The 20,887-nt window shown below is 37.2% G+C and overlaps 1 protein-coding gene across 2 annotated transcripts in view; it reads right to left on the reverse strand.

The window, feature by feature from the left end:
* The window catches only part of CEP162 (centrosomal protein 162kDa), a 119,947-nt gene extending 99,454 nt beyond the window's left edge, over positions 1-20,493 (reverse strand). Inside the window, exons 1-6 of one of the 2 annotated variants that reach the window (XM_011953493.1) lie at positions 20,438-20,493; positions 13,905-14,019; positions 10,639-10,700; positions 8,638-8,784; positions 8,135-8,318; positions 6,114-6,181 (exon numbers count right to left, since the gene is read on the reverse strand). Coding sequence is in view for 1 of the 2 variants with exons in the window: in XM_011953492.1 (XP_011808882.1) it covers positions 6,114-6,181; positions 8,135-8,318; positions 8,638-8,784; positions 13,905-14,019; positions 19,190-19,246 (571 nt within the window). In the remaining variant the exon portion in view is untranslated. Of the gene's footprint in view, positions 1-6,113; positions 6,182-8,134; positions 8,319-8,637; positions 8,785-10,638; positions 10,701-13,904; positions 14,020-19,189; positions 19,306-20,437 lie in introns of both variants that reach the window. The other variant, XM_011953492.1, reaches the window with a different exon arrangement.
* Positions 20,494-20,887: the final 394 nt, after the last annotated feature.

The raw sequence follows: 20,887 nt of genomic DNA on the forward strand, positions 1-20,887 counted from the left end.
TGGTCATCAGAGAAATGCAAATCAAAACCACAATGAGATACCATCTCACACTAGTTAGAATGGCAATCATTAAAAAGTCAGGAAACAACAGGTGCTGGAGAGGATATGGAGAAACAGGAACGCTTTTACACTGTTGGTAGGAGTATAAACTAGTTCAACCATTGTGGAAGACAGTGTGGCAATTCCTCAAGGATCTAGAACTAGAAATAGCATTTGACCCAGCCATCCCATTACTGGGTATATACTCAAAGGATTATAAATCATGCTACCATAAAGACATATGCACACGTATGTTTATTGTGGCACTATTCACAATAGCAAAGACTTGGAATCAACCCAAATGTCCATCAATGATAGACTGGATTAAGAAAATGTGGCACACATACACCATGGAACACTATGCAGCCATAAAAAGGGATGAGTTTATGTCCTTTGTAGGGACATGGATGAAGCTGGAAACCATTCTGAGCAAACTATCGCAAGGACAGAAAACCAAACACTGCATGTTCTCACTCACGGGTGGGAAGTGAACAACGAGAAAGAACACTTGGACACAGGGTGGGGAACATCACACAGTGGGGCCTGTCATATGGTGGGGGATGGGGGAGGGATGGCATTAAGAGAAATACCTACTGTAAATGACGAGTTAATGGGTGCAGCACACCAACATGGCACATGTACACATATGTAACAAACCTGCACGTTGCACACATGTACCCTAGAACTTAAAGTACAATTAAAAAAAAAAAAAGAACTTTTTCTTTTGCAAAGATTTAATGAGTGTTCAATTTATAAGACTATCTTTGGTTTATGTCATTATGGTACTTTCAAATAGTTCTTAGAGTTTTATATTTTTAGTCTTTTATATAATTAACCAAATAAAAACTTCTAGAGCTGCCCAAAGGACCTTGTATTACCTTTAAAATAAGACTTTAATATTTATTTTTAAAAGACAAACATGACCAATTGCTTACTTATAAAAGGAAGGACTTTTGTGAAATCTTGCGACTTTTTAAAAGGTTGGATTTTGTTTCTTAGGTTGACTGATTTTTTTTTTTTTTTTTTATATCTACAGGTATCTCTACTATAAGTCTTAACTAGTACTTATGAAAGATCTCTGACCCTTCCCTTAGGTAACTACTGGCCTTATTGACCTTTGCTGTTTTCCCAATCCTGAGTGTTTCTCATCTAAAGCCTCCAAATTATATCTCAATGACTTTGTGGAGAAGGAAAAGGTGTCTCCATGTTAACTGAGGCATTCAGTCTACTTATGGGCAAGGTTGGACAGGAATTATTTGACCAGGATCTCTTCTTCAATTTTTAACTTGTTCACAGTATTAATTCAGATCTGTGGCTATGAAAGGGAACACTTTTTCAGAGTGGAATTGATCATTTTAGAAACAAACATGATCCAATTTGTATTTCAAAAAACTACATCACATTGAGAAACAGGATGGCCTGATGGGAAAAAGACTACATAAGGTACTAGAGTCTACTTCTGGAATGCCTGTTTTTTACTCTTTTCTTAGAATGAAGATGAAGACGACAACTTGTAATTAATACTGGAAGTTAAGAAATGAATTTGAGAGGGTTTGGGAGTGAAACAGGGACGCTTCCAGTGAGATCTGGCTACAGAAACATCTACATTTTAGTTCATAAGAAATATGAGCTTGGAACAGCATGTATATTGTAACTTAGGTAGATAAACTAGGTTAGTTGGTTAACTATGTCAGTATCTGTATTCTGAGGCTGAGAAGTTCACCTTTGTTTCTCTTCCACATGAGAAAGAATACTGCTTGGGATTTTTAAATATCAGTAGACATATAGTTAAAATCATAAGATAGTTAAAAGTAATTACTTTGTATTAGGTACACTTCTAAGTGCTAAGACCAATATAAGATGATCCAGACTTTAGTAGTCTAGGTGGGAACCACCGAATTTTAAGTAACCCCCGAGACTAGACTTGCTTAAGAAAAGAAGATGAACGAGGAAAGAGGAGATATGGGAGAATATGACATTGAACTTGGACAACTACTTAGGATTCGGGAACCAATGGGAGGCGCTGTGGTGTGTGTGTGTGTGTGTGACTGCGTAAAGAAAGCGTTAGAAACAGTTCAGGCAGTATGGCATAGTGCTTAAGAGCATCACCTGGAGCCAGAAGGCCTAGATTCAATTCCTGGTTCCACTACTTTCAGCTGCAGAACCACTGGCAGGCCACAAACTCCCTTTGCTTTACTTTTTCCATCTGTAAATTGGGGATAATAATACTTTTCTCAAAAGATTGCTGAGATGATTAGCTATAATCTTTATAGTAATTATTGCTGTTAACATTGTTATAGTTACTTTTTTTTTTTTGAGATGGAGTTTTGCTCTTGTTGCCCAGGCTGGAGTGCGATGGCATGATCTCTGCTCGCTGCAACCTCTGCCTCCCGGGTCCAAGCGATTCTGCTGCCTCAGCCTCCTGAGTAGCTGGGATTACAGGTGCCCGCCATCATGCCCAGCTAATTTTTTGTGTTTTTAGTAGAGACAGGGTTTCACCATGTTGGCCAGGCTGGTCTCAAACTCCTAAAGTCAGGTGATCCACCTGCCTTGGCCTCACAAAGTGCTGGGATCACAGGCGTGAGCCACCACACCCAGCCTACTATAGCTACTTTTGTACTTAATCCAAATCAAAAGTTTATACAGCCAAGTATTATTTCTGATTGGGAAAAGTGCCAATCTAATAAGCATTCTTCAAAACATTTTATTATTTTCATGTAGTAACTAAACAGCCTATAGGCAAATACTAGCATCCAGCACATTAATGACTGACTTCCTCCCCAGAAACCTGAATAAAGTACATTTGAAGTAAGAAGGAAGTGTCATTGGTAGACACAGAAAGAAATGAGAGACAAGAAACAAAGAAAAGGAAAACAGCACACGTCAGAGCTTTCAGGAACAAACATCAAGGCAAATTAAGTTTATGTAAAAATGAAAGAGTAAAACTAATTTGAGAGGGTGCTTCTTATATGAGAAACATCAGAGATAATATCTAGGCTCTTCCACATTGTTCAGAAAACAATCAGAATATTCACTTGTACCATTCTGACCTTTTTCGCAGGAAGATGTTACATATTCAAGTTACTAGGTTTCTATGATTCTCTATCCTTATAACTTCAAAAATGTTATTTTCAGAAATAAAAATGTTCTTAAAGTTCAGATAAACCATATGCAATGTAAAAGATCCTTTTGGAAGACATTTTTCATCTTTTGTTGGCAAACTTAACTGCAAATTTTTAATTTTTTTGCCAATCTAGAGGACTTTCTCCTCTGCCATATTGGAGTTAAAGGGATTGTACTTTCTTTGTAAATAATACAATATATAAAACAACTATTTTCAAACATTAGAAAACTGGCAGCAAAAAAAATGGGATTCCTAAGAAAAGAAGGGAGCTATCCCTACAATTACCTGAAGGCACATACATTCTGAAGTACTGAGCAGGGGTGGGAGATCAGGACAGTCTCACTGAGTAGAGGAGAGAGAGATAAGTTCAGAAAGGCTGAGGCAATTTAGAAAATATAAGACAGTAATCAAGAGAGGAGGTGCCTAAGTAAAAACAAAGCCCCAGAAATCTGCATAGGGTGCCCTTGAATCTTTGTTGAACACTAAGCTGTTAATGCATAAAATGAGCCAAGAACAAGTGGGATGCTGTAAGTTAGACAATTCTCAGAGTTCACACAAGACAGGGAGACTTTTGAACTCTAATCTGCTTAAGTGTAGAGTCCTCACTGATCATTAGGCGCATCCAGTAGAAGCCTCAAAAGGGATGTGCTTTAGCAGTAGGGTTAGAGGTTACTAGAGTTACTCTAGACTTCCGCTAACAAAGCATAAGAAAAGTCTTGAAAAAAAATCAAGTGGTAGGATCAACTACTTACCAGACAAAGCTCAATAATACTCTTTAAAAGAGGAAAATCAAATCCAGACACTGAATAACATAAAATTCACAATACCCAATATCCAATAAAAAATTACTAGACTTCTAAGAGGCAGGAAAAAGTGTCAGGAAACTAGAAGAAAAAATAGCCAACAGAAAAGAGACCCAGAAACAAACAAATACTGAAATCTGTAAAATATGCTTAATATTAAGGACTTGAAAAAAATGAACATAATGAAGAAAAATACTAAAGAATTTTAAAACAAAGACCCAAAATGAACTGTTAGAGTGAAGGAAAAAAAAGGATGGGATTGGGCCAGGCGTAGTGGCTCACGCCTGTAATCCCAGCACTTTGGGTGGCCAAGGCGGGAGGATCACGAGGCAGAAGATCAAGACCATCCTGGTTAACACAGTGAAACCCCATCTCTACTAAAAATACAAAAAATTAGCTGGGTGTGGTGTCGGGCACCTGTATCCCAGCTACTCGGGAGGCTGAGGCAGGAGAATGGCGTGAACCCGGGAGGCGGAGCTTATAGTGAGCCGATATCGCACCACTGCTCTCCAGCCTGGGTGACAGAGCACGATTCTGTCTCGCAAAAAAAAAAGATGGGATTAATAGCAGATTAAAGAAAGGAAAAAGACCAGTAACTTGAAGCAAAGGAACTGTTCTATCGTGAACAGTGAAGCACAGAAAGAAAAAAAGGTTTTAAAAAATGGAACAGTCTTAGTGACCCATAAAACAAAGCTTAGCACTCTAACATAATAAGGTTCAGAGGGCAGGAAGCGGAAAGCAGCATTATTATTAGTATTTTAAGAATTCAAGGCCAAAATATTTTTTATTTTGACGGCAACTATAAATCCATAGATCAATGATGCTCAACCAACTCTGAACAGAATAAATATAAGAAAAGCATACCATGACACACCATAGTCAAACTGCCAAAAAACAAGGATAAAACCTTGAAAATAGAGGAAAAAAAGACATGATATACACAAAATAACAATAACAGGAATTACCAGAAACTTCTCATGAGAAGTAAGGTCAAAAGATAATAGAATAAAATCATTAAACCGCCCAGGGGAAAAAAAAAACAAAAAAAAAACCACTACATAAAATTCTATATCAAGTAAAAGTATTCCTCAAAAACAAAGGCAGAGTATATTTTCAGACAAACAAAAGCTGAGAGAACTTGTTCCTAGCAGTAACCTGCACTACAAGAAATGTGAAAGGAGGCTCTTCGTGATGAAGAAAAATAATTTGAGATAGAAATTCAAATGTACGCAATGGAATACAAAGCACTGGGAATGGTAAATATATGGATAAATACACATTTTTACATAAATATCCATTTCTTATATTCCTTAAAAGTACCTTTAAATTATAACTGATTGCTTTAACAACAATAATAATAATGCACTTTTTAAAATAATAATGTGGTGTTTTTAAGACATGTAGAAAAATGTTGACAAAAATAGCAAAATGGTTGAGGAGAGTTTATTGTTGTTAGAGTTCATATAAATATAGTGATATAATGTTATTTGAAAGTAGACTGTAATAAGGTAAAGACATATATTTTGACTCATAGGGCAACTAAGAAAAAAAAATACAACAAAGAACTACAGCTAAAAAGCCAAAAGCAGAATAAAATGGAATACTATAAATAATACAATAGAAGGGAGGACAAAAGCAACAAAAACAAAAAGATGAAAAGAAAACAAATGGCAAAACAGTAAACAACTATATCAATAAATACATTCCTGTAAAGGGTAAAAACACATCAGTTAAAAGGTAGAGACTGTCAGATTCAACAAAAATGCTAAAACCAGCTATATGCAGTCTACGAAAAAAACATTTTAAATATAAAAGCACACATGCATTAAAAGTCAAAAAGCAGGAAAAGGTACACCTCTCCATCAACATGCTTTGCAGGTCTTTACCATGTTTTCAGAGATGCCCACAATCCTGGCACAAAAATCCTTTTTTCTTTCTTCCCAAGTGGTCCACTGCCCACTCTCAACAAATGAGGCAGTTCACTTTTAACAATTTCTTAGCAGCTCAGTTTATAACACAGGCAAACCCACTCTATCTATTCAAAGCTCTAAGACAATATGATTTTCCTTTTAATTATTTGTCTTATCAACATCTTCATTAAAAGCTATTATCTTTTCAAATATAAATTTAAGAACCAATGAAATTACCTGCCAGGTCTTCATGTTTCGATTCATTCTCATGTTCGCCATCAGTTAGTTCTACATTAGCTTGATTACTGGAAAAAATATTTATTCAATTTAGCATTACATGTTAAAAATATATTCTCATGCAACTCTTTCTATATACCTTTTTAAAAAATCCCTAAAATTATACACATCCTCTCTCAAGTCCTCTTGTTCTATCAAAAGCTAAAAATTTGGGAGCTTTAAGGAAAACGTTTTGAAAATAAAGCATCTTCGAAGCATCTGATTAATTGTAGCTTGAAAGTAATACAAAGGAAAAAGATGCCCTATTTCCTAAATATACACAATTTTATTACTATGTGCATTTTACATGTTCAAATATTATCTTATGATCCTAGATATCCCTTCTACACTAAAGATTAGAAATTTACCACAAGCTATGAGAACCAGTGAAGTCCATACGAAAGCCAGAAAAAATTATGCTAAGGTCAGCACTTACATGTTAATAAGCCATTTAATCCTGAAATGGAAGCTGAATAGGAGCCTTAAAACAAAACCTAAGGGAACAAAGGAGCTTGAGTATGATTTAATTATATTGGATGTATTAGTTCATTTACTGCTTTCTCTCAAGCCAGGAATCAGTTCTACCTTTTCAGTCTATCAACCCTCTTTAGTGAGATCGTAAGAGAAACTATAAGACTGTAATAATGATGAGAGCTACAAACACCTAATATTGCATGTTCAATGCTATTCTGTACTTTGACCGGCCTGTTCTAGAGCAGAAGTATCAATAATTAGGAATACTGTTAAGAAATAAGAAAAGAGTTAAAAAAAAATGTAGGAAAGTGGCAAAAAGTTGTGGCCCACAAACCTGGCATGCTTAACCTGTATTGACACCGTTGGGAAAGGCAATGACCATAGGCCCTGAGTGTCTCTGCACATTCTTGCTGAATATGCCAAGAGTGCAAGACGCTGATCATTTTTCACCATGCCATTGGGGTAACATTTCCGACCAAAGAGCAGGCTTGTCTCCACTTTATAAAAGTAACACATTTTTCCAAGCTCAGTGTTCCTCTTCTGTAACACAGCCCACCGTGTGTGCATACATCAGTTATGGATCCTTTGCCTTGCCCTCAGCATACTCATAGGGCATGGGGAACCAATGCAAACAAATGCGACACTCAGGTACTGCCTTTGTTCTTTAATTCTGATCCAGGAATCTTCTGTCTATTGTCAACATCATAAAACTGGAAGACTAGCTTGTTAGCTTGCCAAGTAGGGTAAAAATCTCAGACCCTGAAAAGTTCATGATGATAAATGCATTTCTTTATCCACTGTCTATAAAAAACTAATCATCCTGCAGAGCCTAGGCACTCCAATAATCAGAGATTATGATTCTCCTGACCCTGAACTTAATTATACCTTTGTGATCTCAAAATCCTAAATAAAATCATAATCTGCTTTCCATTCATAATTTTAAGAATTACATGGATAACTAAATAAGGGCATTGAAGACTTCAGGTTTCAAAGGTCTTGAGAATGGCAATGGTCTAGTGTAATAAAGAGAAGATCAGCTCAGTGAACTAGTGGGATTCCTAGAATAAATGAGGTTTCCCAATAAGCATCAGGGTCAACCATACAGAGGTTAAGACACAGATCAAATTTGTCTTTGCGCCTTGGTTCCCACTTGCCTTTCTGTTATATTTTTTCCTGAGTTTATAATAGTAACCTGGACTCTCTTATTTATCTGTGGAAAATGACTTAATAAATTACTTTCCTAGTAAGGACTTCTTGGCAATGTACTATTCGTCTCCATAGCATGAAATTTCAGACTTTGGAGGCAGCATGGGCTCTCAAATACAAAGAAATATATTCTATTCACACATAAGAAAAACCCTAACTGTAAAATGAACAGATAACAGATTTAAAAAATAAGATTTAATTTTGCCTGTTATAATGTTTACCTATTTAAAATCATGCATATATCAGCCTTCCAAAAAACACAGAAAACATAAAAATCATTAACAGTTTACACTGTACTTTACCTATGTAAAGCTTTAAAATGTGTAGAGTCATTAGAATCCAATTCCTTATTTAATCTCGAATAATCAATGGAAGATGTCAAGCCTTTCTCAAGCCTGGCAAAAAATTGTTCTTTCTCCTCTTGTTCTTCTAATGTGTCCAATCCCACTCCGAGAATACTATGGTTGAGCTCAGCAACTACTAGTTCTAAATGGAAAGCACAAATATATTTTAGTAATACACAGAATTTTGAAAACATTGATTTGAATGATGCATTTACTGACATTATGTAGTAAATTTTAAAAATTTTACAAATATTTACTCTCTTACTCATCAAATATGAATTCATATTAATAATATGTAAGATTTAAAGCTTCTCTAGAATGATAATTCTAAACCTGTAGGAAGATATTAAATCTGTCTACATGCTTCAGTAAAGGAGGCTTCAAGATAGTTAACTTTTGTAATTCTGAATATAAGCATAACAATTAATAATTGACCAACTCATATCCCTTGCATTTCTTACCATTTGTTTCTAAGCTATCAGTACTTAAGAGAGAGGTTCCACTGCTCTTAAGAAATTGAATCTTTTCAGCAGACTCCTCTTCTATTTCCGTAACAGGTTGAGAAGTCTTCTTTGTTTTCAAATAGCTCACATTTGTTCCAAGCGGTCCTAGGAACACAATTTAATACAGATGAACATTTATGTTCAAAGAATTGTTTTGACCACTATGACAACACAATAATGATGTTATGCTAATTTTATGCACAGAACCTACAAAATAAATCTGCTCTATTAAATAAAAATCCATCAGACCTAACACTCAGAAAAGAAAGATTATAATTCTATTTGGTGGCACTGTATCATATTAAATAGAATACTTCAAAGGGTTGCACCATAAGACAAAACATTTTTTTAATCACTTTGAAGCCCAAGTACTTAATACAGTATACCATCCCACTTTAAAGAATATCTTCTGCCTCATTCCCTCTGTTCTTTACATTTCTCAGAGGGTTTTTGTTGCGCAACTCTTAACACTATTGGAAATAGACTGTGGGCGGCATGAATCAGTATAACAAAATACAAGGGGGCAAAGTAGTCCAATTAAAAACCTACTAGGCTAGAGAGAAGCCTTCGTTAGTGTAAATATCATTTCAAAAAATAGATGAAATAGTTAAAGCTCTTTCAAACTCATTATTTCTAAAACAATGGAATCAGTGGCTCACTGCAGGAGAGGTTCTCATGCCAGGATATGTGCATATTGTTGGGGACAGGAGGGTATTATAGTCTCTCACAACATTCAGGAATTTGAAATTTTCTCTAAGGCTAATATATATTAAGCATATTAAAAGTGTTTTATGACTGATTAGATGTTTGGTGATACTAAGAAATTATTATAGATATTTCTTAGACAGTATTTTTTGGTTATATTTTAAAAAGAGAGTACTTATTTTCAGAGATACTTTGAAATATATGTGGAGAGAACTGATATGCTGTTGGAGATTTGTTTCAGTATAATCCTGAGTGTTGGAAGGTGGAAAATAAGAGAGAACATTGATGAAAAATGATTGGCCATGAGTTAATAACAAGTGTTGCAGCTAGGCAATGGGTACACAGGTGTATGTGGTACTTATGTATATGTTTGAATTTTTTTATAATAAGAAGTTTTAAAAATGTTCCATGAATCCTGGGTGAGAAAGTATAACTGATGTTTATGTAGCAAAAGTTCTGAGTATTATTTACTTTATTCAAATTTTTTGACAAACTATGTGCCTAGAACATTGTTAGTGCCAGCTATACAATGAAGTCCTTTACCATCATGAAGGTTAAAATCTAACAGGAGGAGACAATCGACAGCAAATATTCATGGGTGCCTACTACACACCAGGCATTGTTCTAAATGCTGGGGCTTTATCAGTGAACAAAAAAGAAAAAAATCCCTGCTCATTCATGTGATTTGAGGGAGGCAACAAGTAAAATAAGTACATTGCAATTAAATAGTACATTAGAAAACAGTTAAGTGCCAAGAAGAAAAATAAAATGAGAAAGAGGAACAGAGAATGCAGGAATGGAGGGCACTACAACTTTAAAAAGGATGGTCAGGAAGGCCTTCACTGAAAAGTTAACACATGAGCTATGGCTTGGTGGGGGTGAGGGACCAATCTACATGAATACATGGGGGAAGAGTGTTTAAGGAGGAGGAAAGAAGTGTAAAGCCTCAGTGTGTGTGAGGAGAAAGGAGGCCCAATGTAGTGATATTGGCATAAGCAAGAGAAAGGTAGTCTAAGTTGGGAGGTCAGAAAAGTCAGGGTGTAGAACTGACGTGGGTGGTAGCTTGAATGAAGGTCATCAGCTTTTCTAACAAGTGAAATGAGAAGCTATTAGAGGGAGGAGGTGGCTATGATGTGGTAGGCAAGATTTTTTGGTGTAAAGAAGTTTAAGGAACTCAGAAGTCAGGTTATTAGAGGCAACAACTATGTTGTTAATGTAGTCACCAATAATTAGACAAGAGAATTGGAGACTCACAGTGAAACAGCAGCTTAAATCTTAGAGGAATGAGGAGGAATAACCCGGAGTTCAGTAGATAACTGCAACAAAGAAACATAGTAGGTAGGTGGCCTGATGGCAAGGTTCATAAGGAGATTGGAGGGAGAACAGTCTAGAAACAGCAATGAACAATAACCTACTCCTTTTCCAAGTCTAATGGAACAAGAGACGTGGTAAAGGAAACAGTAACCATTGGAGGTTACCAGAGAAGCAGCACTGTTCATAGAGCAAAGTTAAATGTGAATTATAACTCTGCTTTGAAGGAATTATATAAGATTAATTGGGGGAGTATACCAAGACAGGAAAATCCAAGAATATTTCCATGAGGAAGTAACATTTCTGCTAAGATATGAAGAAAGAGCAGGAAATAACTAGGTGAACTAGGCCAGGGAGACCAGTACAGGCAGGGGACATAGTAGGTACAGAAGCATGACAATGGGAAGAGCAGGCCACATTTGCAGACGCAAGAAGGCCAGTGAGACTGGACTCAGATGGTGAGGGCAAGCCTAAGGGGAAATAAGCCCAGAGCAAGAAGTCAATGGTTGGATCATGCTCATCCTCATAGGCCAGGCACATGGCCTTGCTCTGTATTACAAGAGCACTAGAAAAAACTGGTAAAGTTATACAGTATCAAAATTTCCTCATTTTAACAGTATATATTTGTTGTAAAAAACTGATATATGGAAAAGGTAAATAATTATAATGAGTAATGCTTTGTTTTTGTTTTTTGTTTTTTAATATTCTTTTATTCTTTGTTTTCTTCAAAAACCAGATGACTGAAAATGTGTGCTATAAATATTAAGATTAGAAAAAAATATCACTTTTGGTTAGAAGGAAGCCTTATTAAGAAGTCACAAATTCTGACTTCAATTTCCTAATTAGTGTCCTCTTGGAAAAAGCTAAGAATCAATTTATTTTATGCCTTTCTGTGAATAATGGTTTTACTGGATCAAATAATAACCTCCCATAAGTTGTAAAAAATCAAGAGATAGATTCACAGATGCTTCAAATGCAAAAGTATATGCTAAGTTGGTGTGCTGTGGTGGCAACATGTCCAGGGTGTAACCCTGGCTCTGAAGCAGGACTCGGTGTTATAGCTCACACTAACCAAGCTCACAAGAGATTAATGTAACAGAAATAAAGATCTAGTTTAGTTATTTACAATAAAGAATACAATCAGCAAGAGGATGAGATAGTTTCACCTTCTAAGCCGACCATTTTATTCCTATGGCAACCGTGAAACAGGCAAAATTATAATGTAAAAGTTGCTCACTGTTAATGTTTAATGGTACCTGTCTTAAGACTAGTAATGCATTCCTCTTCTCAAGAGGGGTGTTGAATTCTCCCTCAGACGGTTCTACACTCTTGATACAGGAATCATGTCTTGGCTTTTTATACTAATGCCTAGTATTTAGAACATAATATGAACTCAGTAAACATTTGCTTGAATCAGGGACCAGGTTATTCCTGTGGACAGGGAAACCTCCCTCTGTTTAAGTTGACATTGCCAAAGTTTGCTTCTTGACTACCCTTCTTTCCTTCTTTCACTAATCAAATCTATTTTTGATACATTTAAAAAAATTATTAATACCATCAATCAGGTTACATGTGAATATTTTTGGTCTAGGAGCTATTCTTTTCCTGTAGGATTAGGCTGTATATATCTGCTCTGATTCATTATCTTCTAGACAAAAGGCTTTATATCCCAAATCTCTGTCAATAATTCCAACAGTACTTCATCCTATAATATCCTTTTCAAGCATTAAAAGCAGGGAGAGATTCTAAAACATTATTCTTCACTACAAAGTTCAGCATGTTGCATAAGAATTTATAAAAAACACACTGAATTTTTCAATAAGGAATTTCTTTAAACTACAGTATTAAAAAGAACAGAGAAGTGACTGTCAAATCTACTTTAATATGCATTTATTAAACAAATTTATCACTTAATGTTGAGGGTCAGGGGATATAAGGACAAAGAAGGGTTTCCTACCCTCACAAAACTCCCAACCTCAGGAGTTGTCCTATAGGTTACAACTATCAACACAATGTGTAAGTGTTACTATGGTGTTCTGACATCAAAATGAAGGAGAAACTAATTGTGACAAGAGAGCTAGAAGATAGGGTGAAGGACTGCAAAAAGTGGTGATGTTAGGCTTTAATGGGCAAGAAGGATGAGAGGAAAGGCATTCTAATGGCAAGGAAGCATGAGATAATGCACAGAGGCAGGGAGGCCTATGGTGTTTCCAGGAAATGAGGAATGATTCAGTATGGCTAGAACACACGAGAAGGCAGGGTTCCAGTCAGATCATGCAGAGCCTTAATTACGACATGAATTCAGGCTCAATTTTTATGGGGGGGGAAAAAAGTCCATATGTAAATTTTTTCTCTAGAGATCCAGAAAGTCTATCATTTTACAAAATTGTGCTTAACACTGATCCACAAATGGTATGAATGTAAGTACTGAAATAGAAGCAGTCGGGGTTGTTGACAGATATGGCAGTATCATATACAGTAAACCTATCAGGCCAGGTGTGGTGGCTCATGCTTGTAATCCCAGCGTTTTGGGAGGCCAAGGGGGGAGGACTGCTTGAGGCAAGTTTGAGATCAGCCTGGGCAACACAGTGAGAGACCCTATCTCTACAATAAACACAAAAAAATTACACAGGCATGTTGGCATGTACCTGTAGTTCTAGCTACTCAGAAAGCTGAGGTGGGAATATTGCTTGAGTCCAGGAATTTGAAGTTACAATGAGCTATGATTGTGTTACTGCCCTTCAGCCTGGGTATATCATATACATATATATATGAGACATACATAGATGTATATGAGACATATATATAGCAAATTTTTTTACTACTGTCATTAACAAACAGTGATACCAAAGTCTATAGGTTTGTTACTCTTCCCAATGCAATGACATTAATATACTGCCAGAATATCTTATTAAATCACATTAAATCAATTTATCATTAAATATGATGATAAATATACCTGAATTGTCACCTTAATTTGAATAAATATAAATTATCTCTATGTAAAATAAGCTGATAATGTTATAACACAGATTCTCAATTACATAATAAATACATAATAAAATACTAGTTATATGAAAATCAATTCAAACTTCAAAAATCCACACTATTAGTATTATTTTCTTTATTTACAGTGAAGTAACAAAATACAGGTCTTGACTGACCCCTTGTGGTCAAATAATTTGAAACTAAAAATCAGCAACATTTACCATCATCTTTAAAATCATCTTCAGTTATCCACCAAGGCACTGTATCTTTCTTCTTCATTTCTTTTTTAGATTGTCTAGCTGTTTTGTCTGAATTTTCAAAAGAATCATCTGAAAGCTGAATTAGATATAAGATAGTGAATTTGAAAACACAGTGTAAATTCAAGAATTTCAGATTCATCATCAAGCATGTTTCTATTAGTTCACTCACAGTTCAGCTACCACATAGATAAATAACATTCTCACCAATAATGTATAAGTTCATAGCCACAAACCTATTTGGCCAAAATAACTTAAAAATCAGACATACATCTCTGAGCATCAATTTCATAATTAAACAAGTAAACCAGGAGAATAACAACAAAGACAAAACTTGATCAAGAGTTTTTTTCAGGAAAGAAAAAATATGAGGATACAATCCTGTCTTCTAGACATTCTCTAGGGTTTAAGAATAAATAATGGCTGAACAAAATTGCATAGCACCACTCTAGAAACAGAATTTCAAGAAAAGGAAGAGCTGAGTTTCAGGGTGTAAAGAGGAGAATGAAATTGACCAGAAAAATCAGCATATTTTTTCAGCGATTGATAAACGCTTATTTGCTTTTTTCTACTCTTCCAATCCAAATTTAACTACACTCCTAAATCTCATGCTCTAACCTCAATACCACCCCCCACCACCTAGCCAGTAACTTGGTCACCCTTTTCGCTGAGAGATAAAAAGCTTCAAACACCACCCACCTCACTCCACTACTAAACTGTGAAGTAGTAGTGAAGGCACTTCTTTCGTCTCTCAGACAACACAATCCTTTCCTCCACTCTAAGCAGAACTTCTCTAGGTTCTTCCTTCCTCGGTTATCCCATTTGATTTCTGTATGTTCACTCCCTTCTCTCTCTACTCCCCTCCCTTCCCTCTGATTATATATCAGCTCAGCACTGCATCTCCATTGCCTAGCACAGTACCAGGCACAATTGTGGAATGAAAAATGAATATTTACTCAACTTTGGAAAAAAAAAAAAGTAAAACAAAACAAAAAAATTCCTTATCCCTATATCCCTTTTATTCTACCTATCACATTTCCTTGACACAGTAACTCCTTGAGTTCACTTAACCGCTTATAATCTGGTTCCCATCCAAAACAGCTCTCCTCCAGGCACCAACTGACTCCGAAATGCCACGAATAAAGTACCACTGTCAGTTATCCTCCCTGATCACATCATGGAATTTGCTATTGGTGATCAACTCTTACTCTTACTTCTTGAAACTCTCTATCTTGACTTTAGTAGCATCACTTCCTCCGGGTTATTCTTCAGATCTGTGGCTACTCCCACCCATCTATTTTAATAGCTTTTGGCTTTTTGCCCATTTATTTAGCAGGAGACTTCTCCAGGACTCTGCTCTTGATCCCTTTTCAATTTCATTCTACATTACTTTTTCTGGAAAAGAAATCAACATTTACTACATGCCTGCTCTATGTCAGGATCTACACTCAGGTTAACTCACTTAATCTTTAAACAACCCTGCAGAAATTTACTCATGGTGAAACTGAAGCTCTAAGAGGTTAAGTAACTTGCCCAAATTGCAACTGTTAGTAAGTGTTACGAAGTGACATTTAAACCCACGTCTGACTAACTCCTGTCCACTTTCCACTATGCTATGTAGTTCCCCAACTAGAATATTGTTATCTGAGTGACCTTTTAAACTTCTAAAATGACAGCAGGCACACCCATGTGCGTGCACCCCCGCCCCCCCCAACACTTCCACTTGCCAAACAAAAAACTCTACCTTAGTGACTTGAAGAATGTCAATTTTCAAACGTTCAAGAAGAACTTACTGCCTTCATTAACAACCAGGTAGGAAGACAGGAGGAGGGAAGAAAAAACATTCCTTATCTCATCTGAATTTCTGAAATTAACTGTATCACTTTCCACTTTCTCTCTAAACTTCAGTATCACCTTGAGGTGTTCCATTTCTCTCTTCTCCCATTTTTTCAGTTTATTTATCTGTAACATAGGCGTGGTACCACTGACCTTGTAGGGCCATGACAAAGAAGAGAAAAAAAAAATGAAGATTTCTAATACATGATAAGTGTTTTTACTTTGAACAACCTTCCACAGTGCTTCCCAGCACTTTCATTAGTTATTTTTAATCAATATAATTAATTAAAAATAAAACAAAACAGGCCGGGCGCGGTGGCTCACACCTATAATCCCAGCACTTTGGGAGGCTGAGGTTGGCAGATCACAAGGTCAGGAGTTTGAGACCAGCCTGACCAACATGGTGAAACCACATCTCTACTAAAAATAGAAAAATTAGCTGGGCGTGGTGGCACGTGCCTGTAATCCCAGCAACTCAGGAGGTTGAAGCAGGATAATCACTTGAACCTGGGAGGCAGAGGTTGCAGTGAGCCAAGACTGTGCCACTGCACTCCAGCCTGGGTGACAGATCAAGGCTCTGTCTCAAGAAATAAATAATAAATAAATAAATAAAAATTAAAATTAAATAAACAGAAATAAAACACAATAAAAAAGCTGATTCTCAGATATAACAGTTGTTGGCAATGATATGGAGAAACTGGAACTCTGGGCTGGGTGCAGTGGCTCACACCTATAATCCCAGCACTTTGAGAGGCCGAGGTGGGCAGATCACTTGAGGTCAGGTGTTCGGGACCAGACTGGCCCACACGGTGAAACCCCAACTCTACTAAAAGCACAAAAGTTAGCTGGGCGTGGTGGCAGGCACCTGTAATCTCAGCAATTCAGGAGGGTGAGGCATGGAAATTGCTTGAGCCCAAAGGCAGAAGTTGCAGTCAGCCAAGATTGCACCACAGCACCCCAGCCTGGGCAACAGAGCAAGACTCAGTCCCCCACTACAAAAAAAAAAAGAAATTGGAACTCTGATAAACTAATACACTACTAGTGGAAATGTAAAATAGCACAGCCATTTTAGAAAATAGGCAGGCAAACACACAGCTATCATATGATACAGCAATTTCACTCTTTGGCATATACACAAGAGGAACAAAAACACATCCACACAAAAACTTGTACATGGTCATTCACAGCAGCACTGTTCATAACTGCCAAAAAGTGGAAAGAACCCAGATGTCCTTCAACTGATAGGTGGAAAAACAAAATGTGGTACATCTACACCATGAAATATTACTTAGCTATAAAAAGAAATGAAGTGTTAATACATACTACGACATGGATGAACCTTGAAAACATCATGCTAAGTACAAGAAGCCAGACCCAAAGGGCCCCATAATACATAATTCCATTTCTACAACATGTCTGTAACAGGCAAATATTTAGAGACAGAAATCAGATTAGTAGTTGCCTAAGGCTAGGGAAGGGGGAAGGAGGAGATGGAGTAACTACCAACAGCTATGGGATTTCTTTCTGGGGTGATAAAAATTCCTACAATTGATTGTGGTGATGGTTACATAACTCTGAAACCACAGAACTGCACATTTAAAATGGGTAAATTAAATGGTATGTGAATTATGTCTCAATAAAGCTATTTTTAAACAGCTGGTTACCACTACTCTCCTAAAAACAGAGATATATAAACTGTCTTTGAATAAACTGAACAATAATTTATCAAAGTGAGAAAAGTTAGCATGACTCTAAAATCATGACTTCCATAGTAAAAAAAAAAAAAAATGACACAATGCAACTGAGGATGGATATAAGAGGGAGAGAGACAGAGACAGAAGGGTGGGGGAAGGAGAGTGTTGGAGAATGTGTGTGCTAGAAGGGTGGTATATGAGTGAAGAATAAAAATATCTTCTAAATGGCCTGTTCTGCTATCTTTTACAGTAGAAATCATTCTTATAAATTTAATTTTTTGAAATTTTAAAAAATCAACTTTTCAAATGGTAAATGAAACTTATTCCAAGTGCCTAATTACATCTTGGCAATAGGTAGATGCTTTTTTTAATCCTTAAAACAGTCCTACAAAGAAGGCATTATTTTTCCATGAGACAGACAATGAAAGTGAAGTTTTTTTGTACCACATTAAACTCCCCCCCTTTTTTTTTTAACAAGAATGTATGACGTATAATAGCTTAAAATGTGACTCTCTTGAATGCGCTACAAAGGCCCCTCCATTTATATAAATAGAGTTATGCATCGCTTAATTATGGAGATATGTTCAGAGAAATGGGATTTCATCACAGGAGCATCATAGAGTGTATTTACACAAACCTAGATGGCTCCATGGTACAGCCTACTCCACACCTAGGCTATATGGTATATAGCTTATTGCTCCTAGGCTACAAAGCTGTTCGGCATGTACTGTAACAAATCCTGCAGACAACTGTAACACAATGGCAAGCATTTGTGTATCTAAACAAAGAAAAACTACAGTAAACATATGGTACAAAAGATTAAGGTGCACCTTTATAGGGCAGCCCCATTATAATGTTATGGAACCATTGTTGTATATGTGGTCTGTTGCTGACCAAAACATCTTTATGAGGTGCATGACTGTACAGAGAACGTGGTATGACCATTTAATGTACTCATTCAAATATTTATTATTAGGTACTGTACATATAGTAATGAACATATTCATATATAATAGCAATGAACATAGAGTCATCACATTACAGACTATATATTCTTATAATAGGAAGCAAAAAACAGACCCATACAAGAAAAATAATTAATGTGCTAAGTGCTATAAAAAGAATTAAATACATACTAGACTAAGAAGTGACTTCGTGGTTACCTTTTACTGGATAAACAGAAGAAGCCTCTCTGAAGTGGTGATATTTAAGTTAAGATTTTCACCAGCCAGGTAAAGAGTAAGGGAGAAGCATTATTGGCAGAGGGAACAGTGAGTGCAAAGCTCCTAAGGTGAAATGAGCTTGAAATGTCTGGGAGAGAAAAAAGGCCACTGTGGAATAAATAAAGTGGATGAAAGAGGAATATGAAGGCAGTGAGACAGGTAAGAGCGAAATCATGAAAGGCTTTAAAACCATGGTAGGGAGTTTGGTTTTTCTTTCTACATGTGATGGGAGACCAACAGAGTCTTTTACTGGGGAGGAACAGAGTCTGGCTGCAATGTGGTAAAAGGAATGCTGGGCCATGAGTTGGGAACTGCTGCAATAGCCCCGTTGAGATGATGGCACTGAACTAGCAGTGACAGAAAAGGGACAGAGCTAGAGGGATGACGGGAGTTGAGAGTTTGGTGACGGACTAACTGTATCTTCGAGGTGACAGAATTGAAGGATGAGTCTTTTGAGACAAATTTGACAATACAGTTTTTAAAAATATAAACTTACCTCTTTCATAAACTGTTCAAACTCTTCATCTAGCTCTTCTTGGGAATAGTTAGCCATAGTCAACAATTTTGACCTCCCAAAGTAAATATTCTAAAGTATCTCAAACATTGGAAACACTAAATGACAAGAGACATAAACATCTTTTGAGGAAATCCATCACATCATGAACACGGTAAGACTTAAACTTCAGACATTTGTTATGATTCAGTATACGTGTACATTTTTTTTTTTTTTTTTTAACCAGTAAGCTGGTCAAGAGATTCCTAATTCATTAAGCAAGCCGATTTGGAAAATCAGGTTTGACAGGATGTCTTGTACTCAACGTTCAGAATTATGTTTTCATCTGTTAACATCCAATTGTTAAAGAGTGGTCTCTACTATATCTCCCAAACCTATGTTTGTGTGCATGTGTTAATTAGTACCTCTCAAACACAAACCAGGTCCTCACAGGGAATCTTAAAAACTATAAGTTAGCAAACCAAAGTACTGTTTCTTTCTTGCAAAGCACATAACTGTTTGTGCTGCCTTATCACTCGGCTCGTTATTTTACCAATCCATAGTAATAGCTTCGTAAAGCAGACTGCACAGTTTCGTAAAGCAGACTGTATCCAGATACGGGGATGTTTCAAAATATACACAAACACAATTTAGTAAGAATTAGTAATTTAGTCAAAATACTTACAGAATACTTAGAGTTAATGGAGTACACAAATCAGTACCATGTTTCTTTTGAAGCGAGGGAAGACCGACAAAAACTATGCGCTGAACACAAGCAGAATCCAGTGATTTGCAACGGAAAGCGTTCCCCTAGACACCTAATGAACCCAACCGTGGGTGACCCCCAGCTCCTGCACTCCCTAGAGCAGCTCAAATCCCAGCTTTCTTTTGTAGAGATGGGGGAGGGGAAGAGGGCTTGCAGACCCAGACAATACCCTCCCCATTGTGCAGAATAATACCTCTTCCCCTCATTAGCACTTTCGATCAGTTCAGGGTAAGTGCGGTTAAGGTCATGGCCTGAATAGCTTGGTCAGAGGTAGACTCCACCAAAAGCTTCTCAAGCCTGGCTGCGACCCCGTCCCCGGAAGCGCCGGTTCGGGAATTAGAGGGAAGACAAAGACGCATTCGCCGTGGACTCCAGGCGGAAAAGGGAAATGACCCAGAAAACTAAAGCCCTTCGGTCGAGTATGAAGCACGGCCTCGGCCAGGACGATTTGGGTGGGAAACCAGCGTTCACAACTTACCACCTACCTCTGCCTCCCAATTCCGCGCTTTCCCGGAAGGTCTGTGCGGGTCCGCCAGTTGTCAGGGTAACAAACTTCAGCTGCCGGGTTCTGGAGTCACATGACCAGGGCTGGTCACGTGGGCCGTGGGTTTCCCAATGCCTTTACAAGCGAAGGTCGGAATAACGAAGGCTCAGAAAGACACTCTAGTGGCTAAACCTTCGCTGCTGCAGTAAAATGCCTTTCCTTCACTGGCTTTCTCTACGCTCCTTAGAAAAGAGGACGGCGGCAAACCGGTTACTGTAGAAGCGAGACGGAGGCTTCCAGCGGATTGGGGGTCGCGGTGGTTGTAGGCCAGTCCATGGCTTTCTGGGAAATGTAGTTTAGCTCCCCTGGTGCTTGTGTTTCCGCACTCCGCATCTTCGTCTCCCAGCCTTCCCCACACTTGTCATTCGAGCGTTCTGTTTTTCCAAGGGGC

The sequence above is a fragment of the Colobus angolensis genome, unplaced genomic scaffold, assembly GCF_000951035.1.
Source record: "Colobus angolensis palliatus isolate OR3802 unplaced genomic scaffold, Cang.pa_1.0 Scaffold362, whole genome shotgun sequence".
In the NCBI taxonomy this organism is placed as follows: Eukaryota; Metazoa; Chordata; class Mammalia; order Primates; family Cercopithecidae; genus Colobus; species Colobus angolensis.